This window comes from Exophiala viscosa, assembly GCF_022695815.1.
Source record: "Exophiala viscosa unplaced genomic scaffold EDD37scaffold_17, whole genome shotgun sequence".
Taxonomy (NCBI): domain Eukaryota; kingdom Fungi; phylum Ascomycota; class Eurotiomycetes; order Chaetothyriales; family Herpotrichiellaceae; genus Exophiala; species Exophiala viscosa.
The window spans coordinates 32155-46079 of NW_026944369.1; the positions used below are offsets into that span (position 1 = coordinate 32155).

Consider the following 13925-nt stretch of genomic DNA (forward strand, 5'->3'; position numbering starts at 1 on the left):
CGCGACAGAGATACCCTAATCTGTAACAACATTTCTTTTTCCTTTTCTCTCCACTCTCCACACCGATGCAGGAAATCGGGCTGGTTGAGTTGTTTTACGGCATTGTCTCGGAGGACTTGAACAGGAGAGTGGTTAATCACATTGGATGTGGATATGACGGCATGGTGAACTTGGAGTTGGTTACGAAGTTGGGAGGTTTTTGTGTAGGAGTTTATCGATTTTATGACGGAAACGACAGTGCAACAAAGGCTGAGTCGGCACCAAATGAGCACTACACGTCTGTACGAAAGGAGACAGTTGACCAAGAAAGTAGAATGTGACAACATCCTTTTGCCTGTGTTCCTTTCACTTCGATCTACGAAGTGAATGATCGCCCTTTGGGGTCACTATCAACCCTTCTTCCCGCCACCCTGGTCGAAACTCAGACTATACCCCCCTCCCTCACCCTGTTGCATCTTGAAATTATCTGTACTCAGACCGAATGGCTTTAGAATCCCGTTGCCCAGGTCCTTCAACTTACCCATCATCTCGCCTACCTCTTTATCCTTTGCCGCATTGACGCGCGGCGGTAAAGACACCAGCGCTTGCCGGACGGTTTTCTGATCCGATGCCGGTAAAGTATTGAAGTATGCGGATGTGCTGAGGGTTTTGTAGTCTTCTAGGGCGGCGGAGAGAGTGGACCAGGTTTGCGGCTGTTGTGACGAGCGTGCGCGAGCACGACGTAATAAGAGTTTCGTGCGGATGCGGTGGATGTCGGATTTGCGTGTGTCGGAGAGATTGAGTGCAGCGAGGGCAGCCTGGGTGTCCTTCTCGTCGGCGTCGGAGGGCAGTTCGACTACTTTATCATCTTCCCCATCTTCTTCTTTCGTCGCTGGGGAAGGTCGCTCAGGCTCAGAGTCAGACTCTGTGTCCGAATTCAGCGGATGGTGCGTGCCGTTGCTGGTCTTCTTCGTGGTATTGGTACTGCCATTCTTTGTCTTCCTGGATTTGGGTTTGTCCTTCGGTTTCGTAGGCAACTCTCGTTCCAGCCCGTTTAGACCCTTTTCGCAACTGTCCACCACTTCTTTCCACTGCTCCAGTTTCAGATGACATGCTGCGATGTTACTTTGGAGCACCGCCATTTCGTAGTCCAAATAGCTCGGTAATTCTGCAAGAGCGCGATCATAAGTCCCGATGGCGGAGGAGTAGTCTGCTTTGGCAAATTGTGTGTTCGCTTCGCTTTTAAGGTCATTCGACGACGAGAGCATGCGGGTTTCCTCGTCTGGTGGGAAGCGTGCGGAGTGGAAGGATGCGATTGATGAGGCTGAGGAGCGTCGACTCCATGATGGTGGTTGAGGGGTCACATCTGTGGGTGCAGACTGTGCAGGCGGTTTTACACGATCTGGTCGAGTCTTGGGTCCGCTAGCTTTGGAGGACATGGTTTGCGTTGAGTTGCACTGGTATGCGCGAGGTCGGACTCGGAGAAACGACGTAAGTTAAATGTTTGGTGATGTTCAGAAATGGACAAGGACCCCTCCCCTGGAGATCTCCGAAAGATCTGCCAGTGGAAGAAGGCTATTTCCTTCGTAAGCGAGCGAGAACCAAGATTTCGGGGTAAAGACGATGCGAGTCGATGCAGGGTTCTTTTGTAAGTGCCTGGTCATAGATCTTTTTGGTTGAGTTACGACCCTAGATTTCCTTCCCTTTCCTTCCTGTCGCCCGTTGGGACCACTTGCACATTTCACCATGGGCCCAATGTCGCCCACGTCGGCGGGCAGGAATGAGTACGTTCCGCTGACCCCCAACCTGTTTTAAGAGTATCTGGCTGACCCGACATGCTGCAGCTTCCCACCCGTTCGAGCCTGCATTTTCGACATGGACGGACTCCTGATAGACTCCGAAGATGCTTATACTGTTGTTACGAACACAATTCTACACGAAAATGGACGCCCCGATCTCCCATGGAACATCAAGGCGCAACTACAAGGTCGACCAGGTCCCGCTGCGGGGAAGATCTTCCATACTTGGGCTCAACTGCCCATTTCTCATGAGCAGTTTTTGAAGAGACAGGTCGAATTACAAGCCGAGGCGTTCAAGCACTGCAAACCTCTTCCAGGCGTGGAGAAGCTGTTGCGCCGATTGCAGAATGCTCACACCGAATCGTCCTATAGCGGCGCCGCGAGCCCGGCAGGTGCGACCCAAGTCCAGTTGGCGTTAGCGACGAGTTCTGCCGCTAGGAACTACGAGATCAAGACGAAGACACTGAAAGGCCTGTTCAATATATTTCCTGATAGACACAAGATACTGGGAGACGACTCTCGGATACCCACAGGACGCGGGAAACCGCTTCCAGACATATACCTGTTAGCCTTGGAGGCGATCAACGAATCAATCATTTCAGACGCAGGGGGCGAAAGACCCATAGAGCCAAATGAGTGCCTCGTCTTCGAGGATAGCGTGCCTGGGGTTGAGGCAGGTCGCAGAGCAGGCATGAGAGTCGTTTGGTGTCCACATCCTGGCTTGTTGGGCGTATACAGAGGTAGGGAACAAGAGGTCCTCGCAGGCCAAACAGGTGAGCACAAAGAAGATGATGTGGAACATGCCGGCGGGATCCCCTTGGCAGGAAGTCCAGGTCACGTCGGCGAGATCGGCGATGGCTGGGGCGAGATGCTCCAGACACTGGAAGACTTCGATTATGCTAAATATGGCATCAGCCTTTCCGATGCTCGATATACTTCAGAGAACGGGCAGTCGGCCGTAGAGGGAACAACAGATAAAGAGCTGGAAGAGATGACAGCGATGGCCGATGGCAAGACACATGCACCAGAAGAACCTTCGCCCTCAGTCACACCTGTTCCGCATCTATCATAATCTTTGTTTGTCAGTATGGTCATGTCTTGAAGACCGCTTGGACGGTGTTTATCAGGCAACATAAAAAGTGTATTCAATCTTCAGCCCGAAGCAAGGGCGTCTCTTCTGTTGTCGTCTGCCCGCCATTAGGAGTGGCTTGTGCCATCCGCGACTGCAAGTCTTCCTTTTCTCTTCGGGTGTGTACCCACTCAAAATACATGCCCATAATGAGCAAGGTGCCCTGTAAGCAGCCAGTGACCAGATAGACACCCCACGCGCTCCACCCCTCACTGCCGAGTCTTGCAGCCAGACTTGCAGCCCACACGAAGCTGCCAGGCGTCTGTATCAACATCATTGGTATACTCAAACTCCCAACCCTCTTGAGCATGAAAGTTGTATATATCTGAGGGAAATACTGGATCGACGCGAGAACGGTCGAAAGGATCCCCAAGAAATTGGCCCAGCCTTGCGAGTGTTGTGGACGGGCATAAACGAAGTAGAAGCTCAGGATGGCGATGATTATAGCGTGCACAACCGAGATGACGGTCACAGTAATGGCGGTACGGTATGAGGGAGCGAGTTCATCTTTCGGCGGATCGTCTTGGTCGTCGGTCAGTGGGTTGGTGGTTCGAGGGAAGAAGATGAGGAATAGAAGGAGGCTGCGAGGTGGCAGTCAGTAGCTGGCATTCAAGGGGTGTACAGAGAGCGCAAGGGTAGCCACGCTTACATGATGGTGAAGCACGTCCATTGCACGCCCACTTGCGCAACGCCCAACAGTCCCGCCAGACACGCAAACTCATCGACCTCGCGACAGCATGCGATGTCGGTTCGGGATCTGGGTAGTACGAGGATGTTTGCGAATGCGCAGGTGCCGCTCGTCGTGCCTAGCAAGACAAAGTAAGGCGATAGACCGTAGCTGCTGCGGAGGCGGATGATGCGAAGGTGCTGAGGGAGGTAGGAGATCAGGATGCCCAAGAGGATGAAGCTATGGCAGAGTTAGGTTAGTCCAAACAGGAGTGCAATGCAGAGGACGGTTGCTCAACGTACATGCTGAGGCCGAAATTGCCATAGCTAGGCTTTGAGATCTCTTCGCATCGTGGATCCATCCTGACGGGAAGCACCTCGGTGTTCGGTTGGTCGAGCAGACCTTGAAGTCTACGAAGAGGTCGGCATGTTGTTGCGTTGAGAGGAAGGAACTGACAAGGAAGAGGCAGGTGCGCTGGTCGACAACAATAGTTGCCGTTCCTGGTCAAGTGAGACGCCTGGGGCCTCGTCGGAGAATTGGGGGAAATGATGTCACTGTCGTCCAGGGGTCACAGCCTGATGCATCACAAACTTGCACAAGGCTGAAGGGAAAGATCTGAAGTATTTTCGATGATCAAGGACGATTGGCACCGTCCTTGTGTCTATTATCATTATTCCCAAAAGCCTGGAGCAACGCCGTGCTCTGAGTGGTGCATATAGTACAGTTCGTGCCAAAATTACCAACAGCACGCTAAGTGTCCTCTAGAAATCTTTTTGGGCATACTTCGACTTCATCCTCAACTTTTTGCCGTACTTTAAGCTTGTCAGCAATTGCTTGAATGGAGGATGCACCCAGGGACAAGGACTCACCTTGAACAAGATGAAAGGGATTGGAATAAACGCGATGCTGATGAACGCAAGCGTGGAACTAGCCCAGCCTAGAAAGGTCGTCAGAAAGCTGTGTCGGTAGAAAGAGGACATATCGAAAGACTTGTGCCTTCATGGCACAGATCTTCGAGAGGAGAATTACTCACCAACACCCAATTGATCATACATTCCCGTGGCAAACAAGGGAAACGCTGCTCCCCATGACGACCGCAGAAAGTCGTTGCCAGCCAACACGCTCGCGGCATACATAGGATATGCATCCGTAAGGTAATTGAGTACCGAGTTGAAAAGTAGAAAAGCGCCAATAGAAAAGAAGCTGCTGCCGATGATTGGCATGATCCAATGGATGTCAGGTCGTGAGGACCAGCCGAACCAGAACAGACAGATTGGGATACAGAACCCTCCGACGAAGGAAGGCGGCAAACGCCATTCCGGTTGAAGTTCGCCCTTTTCGTTGAACTTGGGCTCAATGTATTTCCGCTGGTACCAGGAAAAGGGTCCAATAACAACGAAGGCGCCAATCAAGATGCCCAAGAATGCTAGGCCTTCCGTCCCCAGAGTGAATCCGTAAATGTCGATGAAAACAATCGGAAAGCTTTCGAACCAAATGTATAACAAGCCGTAAATCAAGGCGATATAGAGGTTCAGCAGGAGAACCATGGGTTCGGTAAAGCAGAGAGTGAAAGGACGAACAAGTACCATCATGACAATCTCGCGTCCAGTCATTTGTTCGCCAATAAGCTGGGGCTCACAGATCAATTTGTCGTTGCTGGTCAATCTTCTGAGGCGCATGGTTCGTCGGTACAGGATGTTGGCAGAAGACGTCTCTGGAAGGAGGAAAAGGAGCAAGACAAGCGTGAAGCTGGAAAGCCATTGAAGCTCCCATATAGTCCATTTCCATCCTTTCGCTTCCGCAGCGAAGCCACCGATTAGAGGTCCCATCGTCGGGCCAAGTATAGCGCCGATGCCCCAAACGGCCATACCATAAGTCCGCTTAGCTGGGGTATACATATCTGCGATTGTCGCACCACCAGTGGCTAGTGATGGGGAGCCCACAAAGCCGGTGATGAATCGGAAGGCGAGGAGCATGCCAAAATTCGTGGCCAATGCGGTGGGGACTTGCAGAACCACAAAGAGCGCAAGTGTACCGATGTATATCGGGCTTCGTCCGAATTGAGGTACCTCGGACATAGGACTCCATAGCATAGGTCCAACACCATAGCCTAGCACGAACAGAGTGAGTCCAAGAGTCGCTGCGACGCGGCTGACACCGAAAACCTTGCTGACGTCCTCGATACCAGCGGTGTAGATAGCGCTGCCAATGTAGACCGAGAAAGTGAGTAAACAGACTTCGAAAGTAACCCAGACTTTCTTCGACGTGCTCCAGTTTTGTGGATTGTCCGGGTCCTCGGGACCATACCAGTCGACTATATCAGCATTGCGTCCTTTCTCAATGTCAACTTTTGTATTGCTAAAGGTGTTGACCAGATCGTTATTGTCATTGTCGACAGTCGTCGTGGAAGAGTCAGCCGGTGAGCCTCGTCTTGGATGATTCGAATTATGGTCAGTTGACGGGGCATTTGTATCCTCCTCAGAGACACCGGTGTCCAGTTGCTCTTTTTCCTGTGCTGAAGGTGGCTCCGTACTGCCGTGCATCGCCATGTTGGCAGACTTTTCGGCATTCACATATTTCTGCCATATTGATGGATCACGCTCCTCGGGATACTGTAGGATTTTTCTGCCAGTTGCTAGTCGTAAAAGCTGGCCAGCCACCGTATCTCGAAAGAGTTCCGTCATACTGTGGGCGGTCCCTCGATGCCGATAATAACGAAGCAGTAGATGTCACAACGTGAGAAGGCCAGAAAATTCACAACAGCCATATATGTTGGACATGCATTACAAAGTACCAACCTTTAAAGACGTCACTGACCTCTAGGGCGTCATGATAATGGAATATTTCTCGGCGGCCCGCGAAAAGATAGAATGCATGCATGCAAACCTAATCTGAGCGGCTCCAACTAGCCTGACAGTGGATCTGAACATCTGCATCAAGGCTTTGAAGATCGTGTTGAATCGGCGTATGAAAGAACCGAGTTGTTCATGCGATAGAGAGAAGTGCTGAATATCGAAAAGTCTATGACGCGGATTGTGGAGATTTGGTGGCAGACTGACTGATAGTGACTGATCTATCAATGGCAGCCTCTCACGTGACTCGGAGGATTATTGAAGATGGTACCGAGTCCTGATTGTCGCCTCCAAAGACGGTGGTCATGCCTTGCAGGCCTACCTTAAGTAGGATTAACATCGGCTGTGATGATCAGGAGTCGTAGGGATCGATCAAATGGGACACCGGAGACAATGGAACCCCTTCTGTTTGGGTAGTTGCAACCTCTGTCCTGTCAGCATGCACGCTGCTCTTGTTCCAGGAAAGTGCTTACTGGACTGCGCGTTCCCGTACATAAAATAACCTGAGCCATACTGGGGAGGCCTTTTGAGAGAGTACACGTGGACTAGCCACGTCGAGTTCCGGAAGCTACTGACTCCCATAGCGGGTGAAGGGAACTCGAGATGCGCTCCCAGCTCGGAGTCTTGATGTCGTTGGGAGCGTTTGTTGCGCTTGCTTTGGATGTTTGTGTGGGTCGTAGGCGTTGCAACACATTGCGGAAGAAGACTTATCAACATCCCATTTCCACGATTGAAGCATGAATGCATCTTTCATGGATGCGATCACAAATGCATGCCTTCATGGTCGTTGCCATTCTCATCCTCGACCAATCGTTCCATCATCTGTTGTTGTAATTGGGCTTCAGTCAGTCGGCCTCCTGCGCCTTGCGTGGGTGCTGCTGGCGCGTCGTTTGTGGTCGTTGCCGCCGAGCTGCCATTAACCTTCCCCTCACTGTCTGCCTCATGCCACCTGCCACCTCGTCTCTCCACCTCCTGCTTCAATAGCTCGATCCTCTCTTTCTGACGGTTGATCACGATGACATTCTCATGGATTGCCTCCGAGCAGTCTTTGTCACCCTCCTGTCTCGTCGCCTCAAGTAAAGATGTGTCTGATGTGATAGTGTCAATGTATTCTTGAAGTTGTGCATTTGACCTCTCAAGGTGTGAAATGGAATTCTGGATTTCATGCGCTTTCGAGTAGAGGTTCTCGACAGGAAGGTCTTGTATGGCAAGAGCGAACTGCTCTGCAGGTATGGGTTGCGCCCCGTTAGACATTGAAGAGGGTTTTCCGGATAATTCCCTGGTATTCACGAAATGGAGTAGGCCAGACTGGGCAGGAGATGTGTAGATGCAGCATTCGAGTCCGCAGGAGGAATTGTTGACTACGATGACCTGTGTGACAGGCATAGTACTTACGTATGCGGGGAAGAGGCGGCACAGATCAGTAAATCTTCTACTCCACTCAAACAGCCTCGCGTTGACTCTATCCGGACCACATGATCATATTCTTACAGAACTTACAACGCGTTTCCGTACTCGTATCTAGGAGAATTGGACTCCAGTGTTTTCATAGTGAAACCTGGGAGCTGCTTGGCCATGTCTAGAATCAAGCCCTCCAGCCTTGGACAAACTCGTGCAGTCGATCAATCACCACTCCAAAGACGGCGTTGACGCTGTCCGCCAACACCTGGTCTAACAATCTTACAGCTTCTTCTTCGCTGACATCGAGATGGAATCGCTCCCGTACTTTAGCAACAGCACCACCCATTCCTCCCATTTGCTCCTCCACCAGTCGGATATCTTGAACCGAAGACTGGACCATCAGACTGAACAGGTTGAGGATCAGAGAGCTTGATTTCCGTAATGTAGAATAGGCTGTAAAGCAATACTGCTTGAATTGAGCATACTGCGGAGACATGGTGCCCCCAAGACCTTCCACCATCTCCTTGCAGAGCTTGATGAGCGGAGCGAACGGCTTTGGATCACGCCCAAGAATGAAGCCGAAATCAATGTGGAAAAAATGCCCGGACGGTTGCAGCAGAAGGTTGTCAAGATGCCGATCGCCAACACCCAGGATATACGTGATGACACAGTAGCCAGCACAGGACCTGATGTACGTATCCATGGTGTCTTTGCGGACGCCGAGCGGACCTGTTTCATCGGGGTTGTTGGCCTTCAGGTAGGCCAGCACAGAACCTTTGTATTTGGCAGAGACGGCTGAAATTGCGGTCGATTGGATAAATTGGACTGCACCTGCTGTTGGCGAGGTTGCCAGAATACGATATGGAGTGAGCTTCAAGTCCAGATTCTCCTTTAGCAACAAATTGTTCATCAGCTCGATGATTTGGATGACCAGTTGATCTTGCCGGAGGTCATCCCCCGTTTTGAAGATCATGGGATACTTCCCCTGTGCTTGCGAGCGCGCCTGTGTGGCAACCTCGTTGTCTCTTGAGGTAGCGATCTTGAAGTTGAGAAACAATGGAGATAGCGACGACTTGAAGACATTCGCTTCTTCAGGGTAAACGCCGCAGACTTCGATCTCTGGATCCAGTGGTAGCGGGATTGGTGGTTCAATCTTCAACAGCTCATTCTTTGGATCAGCGAGATACTTCTTAAGTACCTCAATCTTCTGAATGCGGTTGCTCCGGCTGAAGCGAACCTCCTTGCTGATTCTTGAGAGCACAGCAATCATCTCGGCCTGTCTCAATAGTGTTTTGCGTTGTTCCGGGGCCCGAGCTTCTAACTCCAACATGAAATAGTATTCCACTCGTGCAAACAGTTTGCGGTTGATTGCATTTGTATCAGGACCCTGGTCGTCGCATTCGACCATCAGATACCAGTGGAGATAGTTTCCAAGTTTGAAGTTGTTCGCAGCACGGTCGATGAGGAATTTGGCCAGTGACGAGTGTGGTAGGCCTTCCTCCTTGGTTTCATAATCCTCGAACTTCAGTGCTTGTACGAGTTGAAGGAGGTATAACAGTAGCTCTGCATCGCCCGCTTGTCGAAGTCGATCGACCGCATATGCCCGAACGACAGGACTGTCGTAGGTGGGTCCAAGGAGCTCAAGAGCCGAGTCAACATCGATCTTGGCCCACCGTGGGATCAACTCAGCCATTTGCCTGGCTTCACTTGGATTGCTCCAATCTGTTGCCTTTACAACTTTAGTGAGGGCTCGTTTGTCGCGACTCAAATGACGTCTGAACGTCCAAACAACATCCTTCTCTTGTGGGGTCAATTCTTGCGTGGGTCCGTACGAAAGAATCTCGTTCAGCTCGTCTCGCAATTTTGCATTCGGCTTCTGATCAACGTCGTACAAAGCATTTCGGTCGCTACGCACCAGGCGCCTATGCTTCGTTTCGCAAGGATTCTCTCGCTGGAATTGTTCGGGGTCGAAGATCTGAACGACGGGATAGTCCTCGTCATCAACCACGTTGTTACCATTGGCGATACCAGGACCATAGCGAACTTCGGGCGTAGGGGGTTTTCCACCGAGTAAAGAGGATGAAAGAGTGCTCTGAAATTCTCTCATCATCCTCGAAGGTTCATATTCGTGGTCTTCGAAGACGACGGGAAAGTCCCATCGCGGAAAATCGACATACAACGTGAAGTGCTCTTCGTCGTCTGATTCTTCCTCAGACTCACTCTCGTCGGCTGTCCCGTTACTGCCATTCTGAGTTCCGACTTCCTTCACCCTCATCTTGGCGGCTTTTCTTTTCGAAGCTTTGTGCATGCTCGGGCGTTTCCTGGCCGCCTCTTCAACCTCTCGTGCCTTTTTTCCCACATTCTGAAACACGAGTTGATCAAGCCAATCGTTCTGTGGGATTTCGTTCATCTCGTGCTTTTTGAAAAGTTGCTCGAGTCTTTCTAGTTCTTCTTCCTCTGGAACCATGGGTGGCGGCTCCTCATTCCGTTTTCGCCTCTTTTGTCGAGGTACATGTGGAGTGGTGGAAGAGAGATGGCCATCGGCAGCCTTTCTACGATGAACCTTACATTTTTGTCGTCCTCTTCTCAAAGCCCCCTCATTGTCGAAGAGTGGAATAGTGGTGCCGCCGAAGGGCACGGTATGACTGATGCTACCATTCTGCGGACAGGGAGAGAGGTCCCAGATGGTGATGGCAATCTGAGAGGATACCGGACAGTCTTTGATCAAGATTGGAAGTTCCAGCCACTTATTCCAGGTGCGGTTGGCTTTGAAGAAGATGTGAGGCGTCTGTACTGACACGCCGAATGGTTTCGACTCAGCCCATAATTGAGCAGTAACAAAAAGTTCTGAAGTTGGACTCTGCACAGATCCAATGTGCCGTATCTCCGGGTGCTTCAACAAGACGGTATATGGTGTGGTGGTCTGCTTGCCTTCTAGTGTATTGATCCTTACACATACAGGGAATTCAAGCTGCCGAGAAGTCGCAAAAGTATAGGTGTCCATGGCTGGACTCAGAGGGACTGCATTCTCATCATAACCGAGTCAACATCTTCACAACGCCTGGGATTCGATATGACAGATGAATCAATGTGTCAAGTGATTGAAGATGATGGATATGAAGTCGGGCTGCCTGATCCGTCTTAGCACCACTTTCATCAAATGAAACGCGCCAAGCCCCAGATCGCGTCAAACGTCACTCGCGGGAAAATGAGCGCGTTCCGTTCTATGCGCTGCTTGCACTACATCGTCCAACAGGTCACACCTGACATGACCAGCGTCAAACGAATTAGAGCACGAATCTGACCATATCACGCTCTGGGAGGTGATCCAAAACGACTTCACATTCTTTGAGCGCCTGAACATTCATCAAGCGCCTCCATCAGGCTGGGTCTTCATACAATTCCCGCCGGCACGTCCGACCCTTTATCGGCTATGTGTTGAAAATGGCACGTCTGAACACACAAGCAGCATCTCCTGATTCGGAAAGTCAAGGGCTCTCAAGCTCACCGAATCGAGATACTCCTCGTACTTCCGACCCCCCTTCGTCCCCTGCGCAACCCTCAGACTCGGACAAAGAGAACCACACGCGCTCGTCCACATCCGGGAGGGGGAAACGAGTCAGAAATACCGCGCTGATGCCGGAGAGTCGTGGCGCCGAGTCCAGCCATGCTCAGAAGCGGAGGAGAATAAGTGCTGAGGAACCGCAGAGTACAGCGCGTACCCACAAATTCTATGATCCCGATCAAGATCCTGAAGAGCGGAGGTTGGTCCGAAAGGGCCTACGTAGTCTCTTCGCCGAACTACATGACTCGAAGACAGAATTTCTGAAGCCGGAATCGAAAGGACTGGAAGACACTTTGCGCAAAGCAGATGAATTGTTCAAGAATGTCAAGCAAACATCCGAAGCGACTATCGATTCTCGATTATTGGTTGAGGCTGCCGATTTGTCATTCAGAAAGATCAACAACTTGGCCCTCGGTGACGGATCGACGGGAATAGACGTCGACGACTTTGTCACAAAATGTATTGGGTTCATGAAACGAGGAGATGAACCTGAACAGCGCAATCACAACGAACCTCCGAGTACACAAACGCAGCGGCGACGCCGTCGTCAAGGCGAAGATCTGGAAGATGGCGACGAGGGGGACACCATGAACTGGGAGTATCTGGGCAAAAATGCTTGTTTTCTCTACAACGCCCGTCCTTGCCTGACGGGATTCCTTCTCGGTCCACTGTCAGTTCAGAAGAAAGTGCGTCAACAGACACAACGCAAAGCTCGAGAAGCTCGCACGCAAGATACACAGGCTCTTCGTCCAGTTGAGCTTAACGATGAAGATCTGGAGAAGCAAGAGTCGGCAAGTCTTACTGTAATCTGTACAGAGATCGCGCGACTACTCGAGACTGCCATTTCCAGAGGAGAAAAAGTAGTCGAAAAGGAGTTTGAGGAGGCTGGGGATGATATTTCCGATGAGGAAGCCGGAGAAATCCTTCGTCGCCACAGCATGGCTGATAATGGTTGTTTGCCGCTTTTCAACTTTTGCGTCAATCCTAAGTCGTTTGGGCAGACTGTGGAGAACATGTTCTACGTCAGCTTCTTGATCAAGGAAGGGAAGGTCGGATTGGATTTCGACAGTCATGGTCTCCCTACCCTCGGTATTGCAGCAACTCGTACAATGGCTGAGCGACAAGAGACGAAACGAAATCAAGCAGTATTCACCCTCGACTATGATGTCTGGGAGGACATTGTAAAAAGCTTCGGAATTACAAAGAGCATCATTCCTCATCGTTCGGAGGAGAATTATGATGATGGCATAATTGATTATGCTCGTGGGGAAGACAATGCTGCTAGGGAGGTCGAAGAAGATGAGGAATCTGATGCATATGCATAGTTCTGTCTGGATGATACTGCGTGCTGCGTCAACACTGTTTCTCTTCTGGTTTATGAAAGCATGAAGCGACGGTGTTTCCTATGGGTGGTATGAGCGGGTTTGGTTCTGCACTGTGCGATTCAAAGTGTTGCAACAATTGAATGACATTTCTATTTGACAGACTGCATATCTTCAATCGAATGCAAATGGTCATCGAGACCGAGTCACCATTCCAACACGGCGACGTGTGAATCCGAGTGATGATTTAACAGCGCACTCTAGTAACAGCACTGATCATTGAGACAGGTCTTCATCCCATCACATCATGTTGCCATGAGACATGAGAAAGCTGTTTCTTCTTCACCCGTTCGAGTCATAATGTCTCGTCCCAACAGCGTAAGTGATCCAGCCAGACATTCCCCATGTGGTCGCATTTCAAATCGCCTTCGCCACCCTTACGGTACATAAGTTGAGCGAGCATCCGGTTTTCAGGCAAGACCAGACATACTTCTGCACCACTCAAAGAACTATATATACATACTGGTGGCGGTACCATTGAAATGCCAGGTCGAACGCCCACATCACCGTCTGCAACTGGCGTTCACATGAAGTCGATGCTGATGGCAATTAGGAAATGCAGAAAATAAAGAAACATTAGCTCATATGGATGCTGGTTGATCATCCTAGAGCTTGTGGTCTGGCTGCCACAGGAGAAGAACCATATCGTGCGCTTCCTCCGGGTCATGGACATCTTGTGCTTAAAACTGGACGCGTCAGGAATGGGGCTTCGACACATCGAGTCTGATGCTGACGCCTCTTCGCATGCTGACGAGAGAAACCACCTTCCCATTCTAAGGACGCGGAGGCCACCTTCCCGGATGGATCAACCTGCAACCATGGATTTTGGGCCATCGGCACCCCGCTGGTGTCAGATTGCCATCTGCCACTGTCGTTGGTGCCACCAACAAACCGAAATCTGCACATGAACAATTCCATCAATCAGAGCAGAAGACCGTCAAAGCCTAGGGAGCATTTCCTTACTACAAAAGTCGAGATCGCCGACACCGTCTCAATGCTCTCTCTCAAGCAGAGCCTCGTCCCTCCTCCTTTTTTGAAGGTCTGCCTGCATCTGTTAGATGACCATGGGCGATTCATGCTGTCTCTATGAGGAAGATAGGTTGAAAACCTGCCTTGTACATGGGATCGGGAACAGAACAAAAAGTTGGAGT

General features: G+C 50.7%; 7 protein-coding genes across 7 annotated transcripts; 2 read left to right on the top strand and 5 right to left on the bottom strand.

Annotated features, from left to right (window-relative positions):
- Positions 1-150: 150 nt before the first annotated feature.
- On the bottom strand, positions 151-1809 carry EDD37DRAFT_206779 (uncharacterized protein). The gene has a single exon (XM_062810246.1). It carries the CDS (start codon positions 1416-1418, stop codon positions 390-392), a length of 1029 nt encoding a protein of 342 aa, XP_062665342.1. The 5' UTR covers positions 1419-1809; the 3' UTR covers positions 151-389.
- Positions 1573-2887, top strand: EDD37DRAFT_206769 (glutamine synthetase). The gene is made up of 2 exons (XM_062810244.1): positions 1573-1763; positions 1824-2887. The coding sequence occupies exons 1-2, from the start codon at positions 1726-1728 to the stop codon at positions 2848-2850; spliced, it is 1065 nt and encodes a 354-aa protein (XP_062665343.1). The 5' UTR covers positions 1573-1725; the 3' UTR covers positions 2851-2887.
- EDD37DRAFT_206777 (uncharacterized protein) lies at positions 2887-4079 on the bottom strand. The gene is made up of 3 exons (XM_062810245.1): positions 3877-4079; positions 3557-3814; positions 2887-3488 (listed from the first exon to the last, which is right to left on the bottom strand). Exons 1-3 carry the CDS (start codon positions 3933-3935, stop codon positions 2924-2926), a joined length of 882 nt encoding a protein of 293 aa, XP_062665344.1. The 5' UTR covers positions 3936-4079; the 3' UTR covers positions 2887-2923.
- Position 4080: 1 nt separating this feature from the next.
- Positions 4081-6699, bottom strand: EDD37DRAFT_206753 (MFS transporter). The gene is made up of 3 exons (XM_062810242.1): positions 4608-6699; positions 4444-4511; positions 4081-4386 (listed from the first exon to the last, which is right to left on the bottom strand). Exons 1-3 carry the CDS (start codon positions 6256-6258, stop codon positions 4336-4338), a joined length of 1770 nt encoding a protein of 589 aa, XP_062665345.1. The 5' UTR covers positions 6259-6699; the 3' UTR covers positions 4081-4335.
- A 191-nt stretch (positions 6700-6890) lies between these two features.
- EDD37DRAFT_206765 (uncharacterized protein) lies at positions 6891-7793 on the bottom strand. The gene has a single exon (XM_062810243.1). The coding sequence runs from the start codon at positions 7678-7680 to the stop codon at positions 7189-7191; it is 492 nt and encodes a 163-aa protein (XP_062665346.1). The 5' UTR covers positions 7681-7793; the 3' UTR covers positions 6891-7188.
- A 117-nt stretch (positions 7794-7910) lies between these two features.
- EDD37DRAFT_643142 (phosphatidylinositol 3-kinase) lies at positions 7911-10936 on the bottom strand. The gene has a single exon (XM_062817408.1). It carries the CDS (start codon positions 10829-10831, stop codon positions 8012-8014), a length of 2820 nt encoding a protein of 939 aa, XP_062665347.1. The 5' UTR covers positions 10832-10936; the 3' UTR covers positions 7911-8011.
- A 107-nt stretch (positions 10937-11043) lies between these two features.
- Positions 11044-12918, top strand: EDD37DRAFT_206906 (Nse4 C-terminal-domain-containing protein). Its single transcript, XM_062810247.1, has one exon. It carries the CDS (start codon positions 11272-11274, stop codon positions 12715-12717), a length of 1446 nt encoding a protein of 481 aa, XP_062665348.1. The 5' UTR covers positions 11044-11271; the 3' UTR covers positions 12718-12918.
- Positions 12919-13925: the final 1007 nt, after the last annotated feature.

Excerpts from the sequence above, each read along its gene's own strand:
- EDD37DRAFT_206779 (XM_062810246.1), bottom strand. The coding sequence starts at position 1,418 with ATGTCCTCCAAAGCTAGCGGACCCAAGACTCGACCAGATCGTGTAAAA.
- EDD37DRAFT_206769 (XM_062810244.1), top strand. The coding sequence starts at position 1,726 with ATGGGCCCAATGTCGCCCACGTCGGCGGGCAGGAATGA. Across the intron at positions 1,764-1,823 it reads ACGTCGGCGGGCAGGAATGA|CTTCCCACCCGTTCGAGCCT; the intron begins GTACGTTCCGCT and ends GACATGCTGCAG.
- EDD37DRAFT_206777 (XM_062810245.1), bottom strand. The coding sequence starts at position 3,935 with ATGGATCCACGATGCGAAGAGATCTCAAAGCCTAGCTATGGCAATTTC. Across the intron at positions 3,815-3,876 it reads GGCAATTTCGGCCTCAGCAT|CTTCATCCTCTTGGGCATCC; the intron begins GTACGTTGAGCA and ends ACTCTGCCATAG. Across the intron at positions 3,489-3,556 it reads TGGACGTGCTTCACCATCAT|CCTCCTTCTATTCCTCATCT; the intron begins GTAAGCGTGGCT and ends GCCACCTCGCAG.
- EDD37DRAFT_206753 (XM_062810242.1), bottom strand. The coding sequence starts at position 6,258 with ATGACGGAACTCTTTCGAGATACGGTGGCTGGCCAGCTTTTACGACTA. Across the intron at positions 4,512-4,607 it reads GTATGATCAATTGGGTGTTG|GCTGGGCTAGTTCCACGCTT; the intron begins GTGAGTAATTCT and ends CGACCTTTCTAG. Across the intron at positions 4,387-4,443 it reads TCCCTTTCATCTTGTTCAAG|TACGGCAAAAAGTTGAGGAT; the intron begins GTGAGTCCTTGT and ends ACAAGCTTAAAG.
- EDD37DRAFT_206765 (XM_062810243.1), bottom strand. The coding sequence starts at position 7,680 with ATGTCTAACGGGGCGCAACCCATACCTGCAGAGCAGTTCGCTCTTGCC.
- EDD37DRAFT_643142 (XM_062817408.1), bottom strand. The coding sequence starts at position 10,831 with ATGGACACCTATACTTTTGCGACTTCTCGGCAGCTTGAATTCCCTGTA.
- EDD37DRAFT_206906 (XM_062810247.1), top strand. The coding sequence starts at position 11,272 with ATGGCACGTCTGAACACACAAGCAGCATCTCCTGATTCGGAAAGTCAA.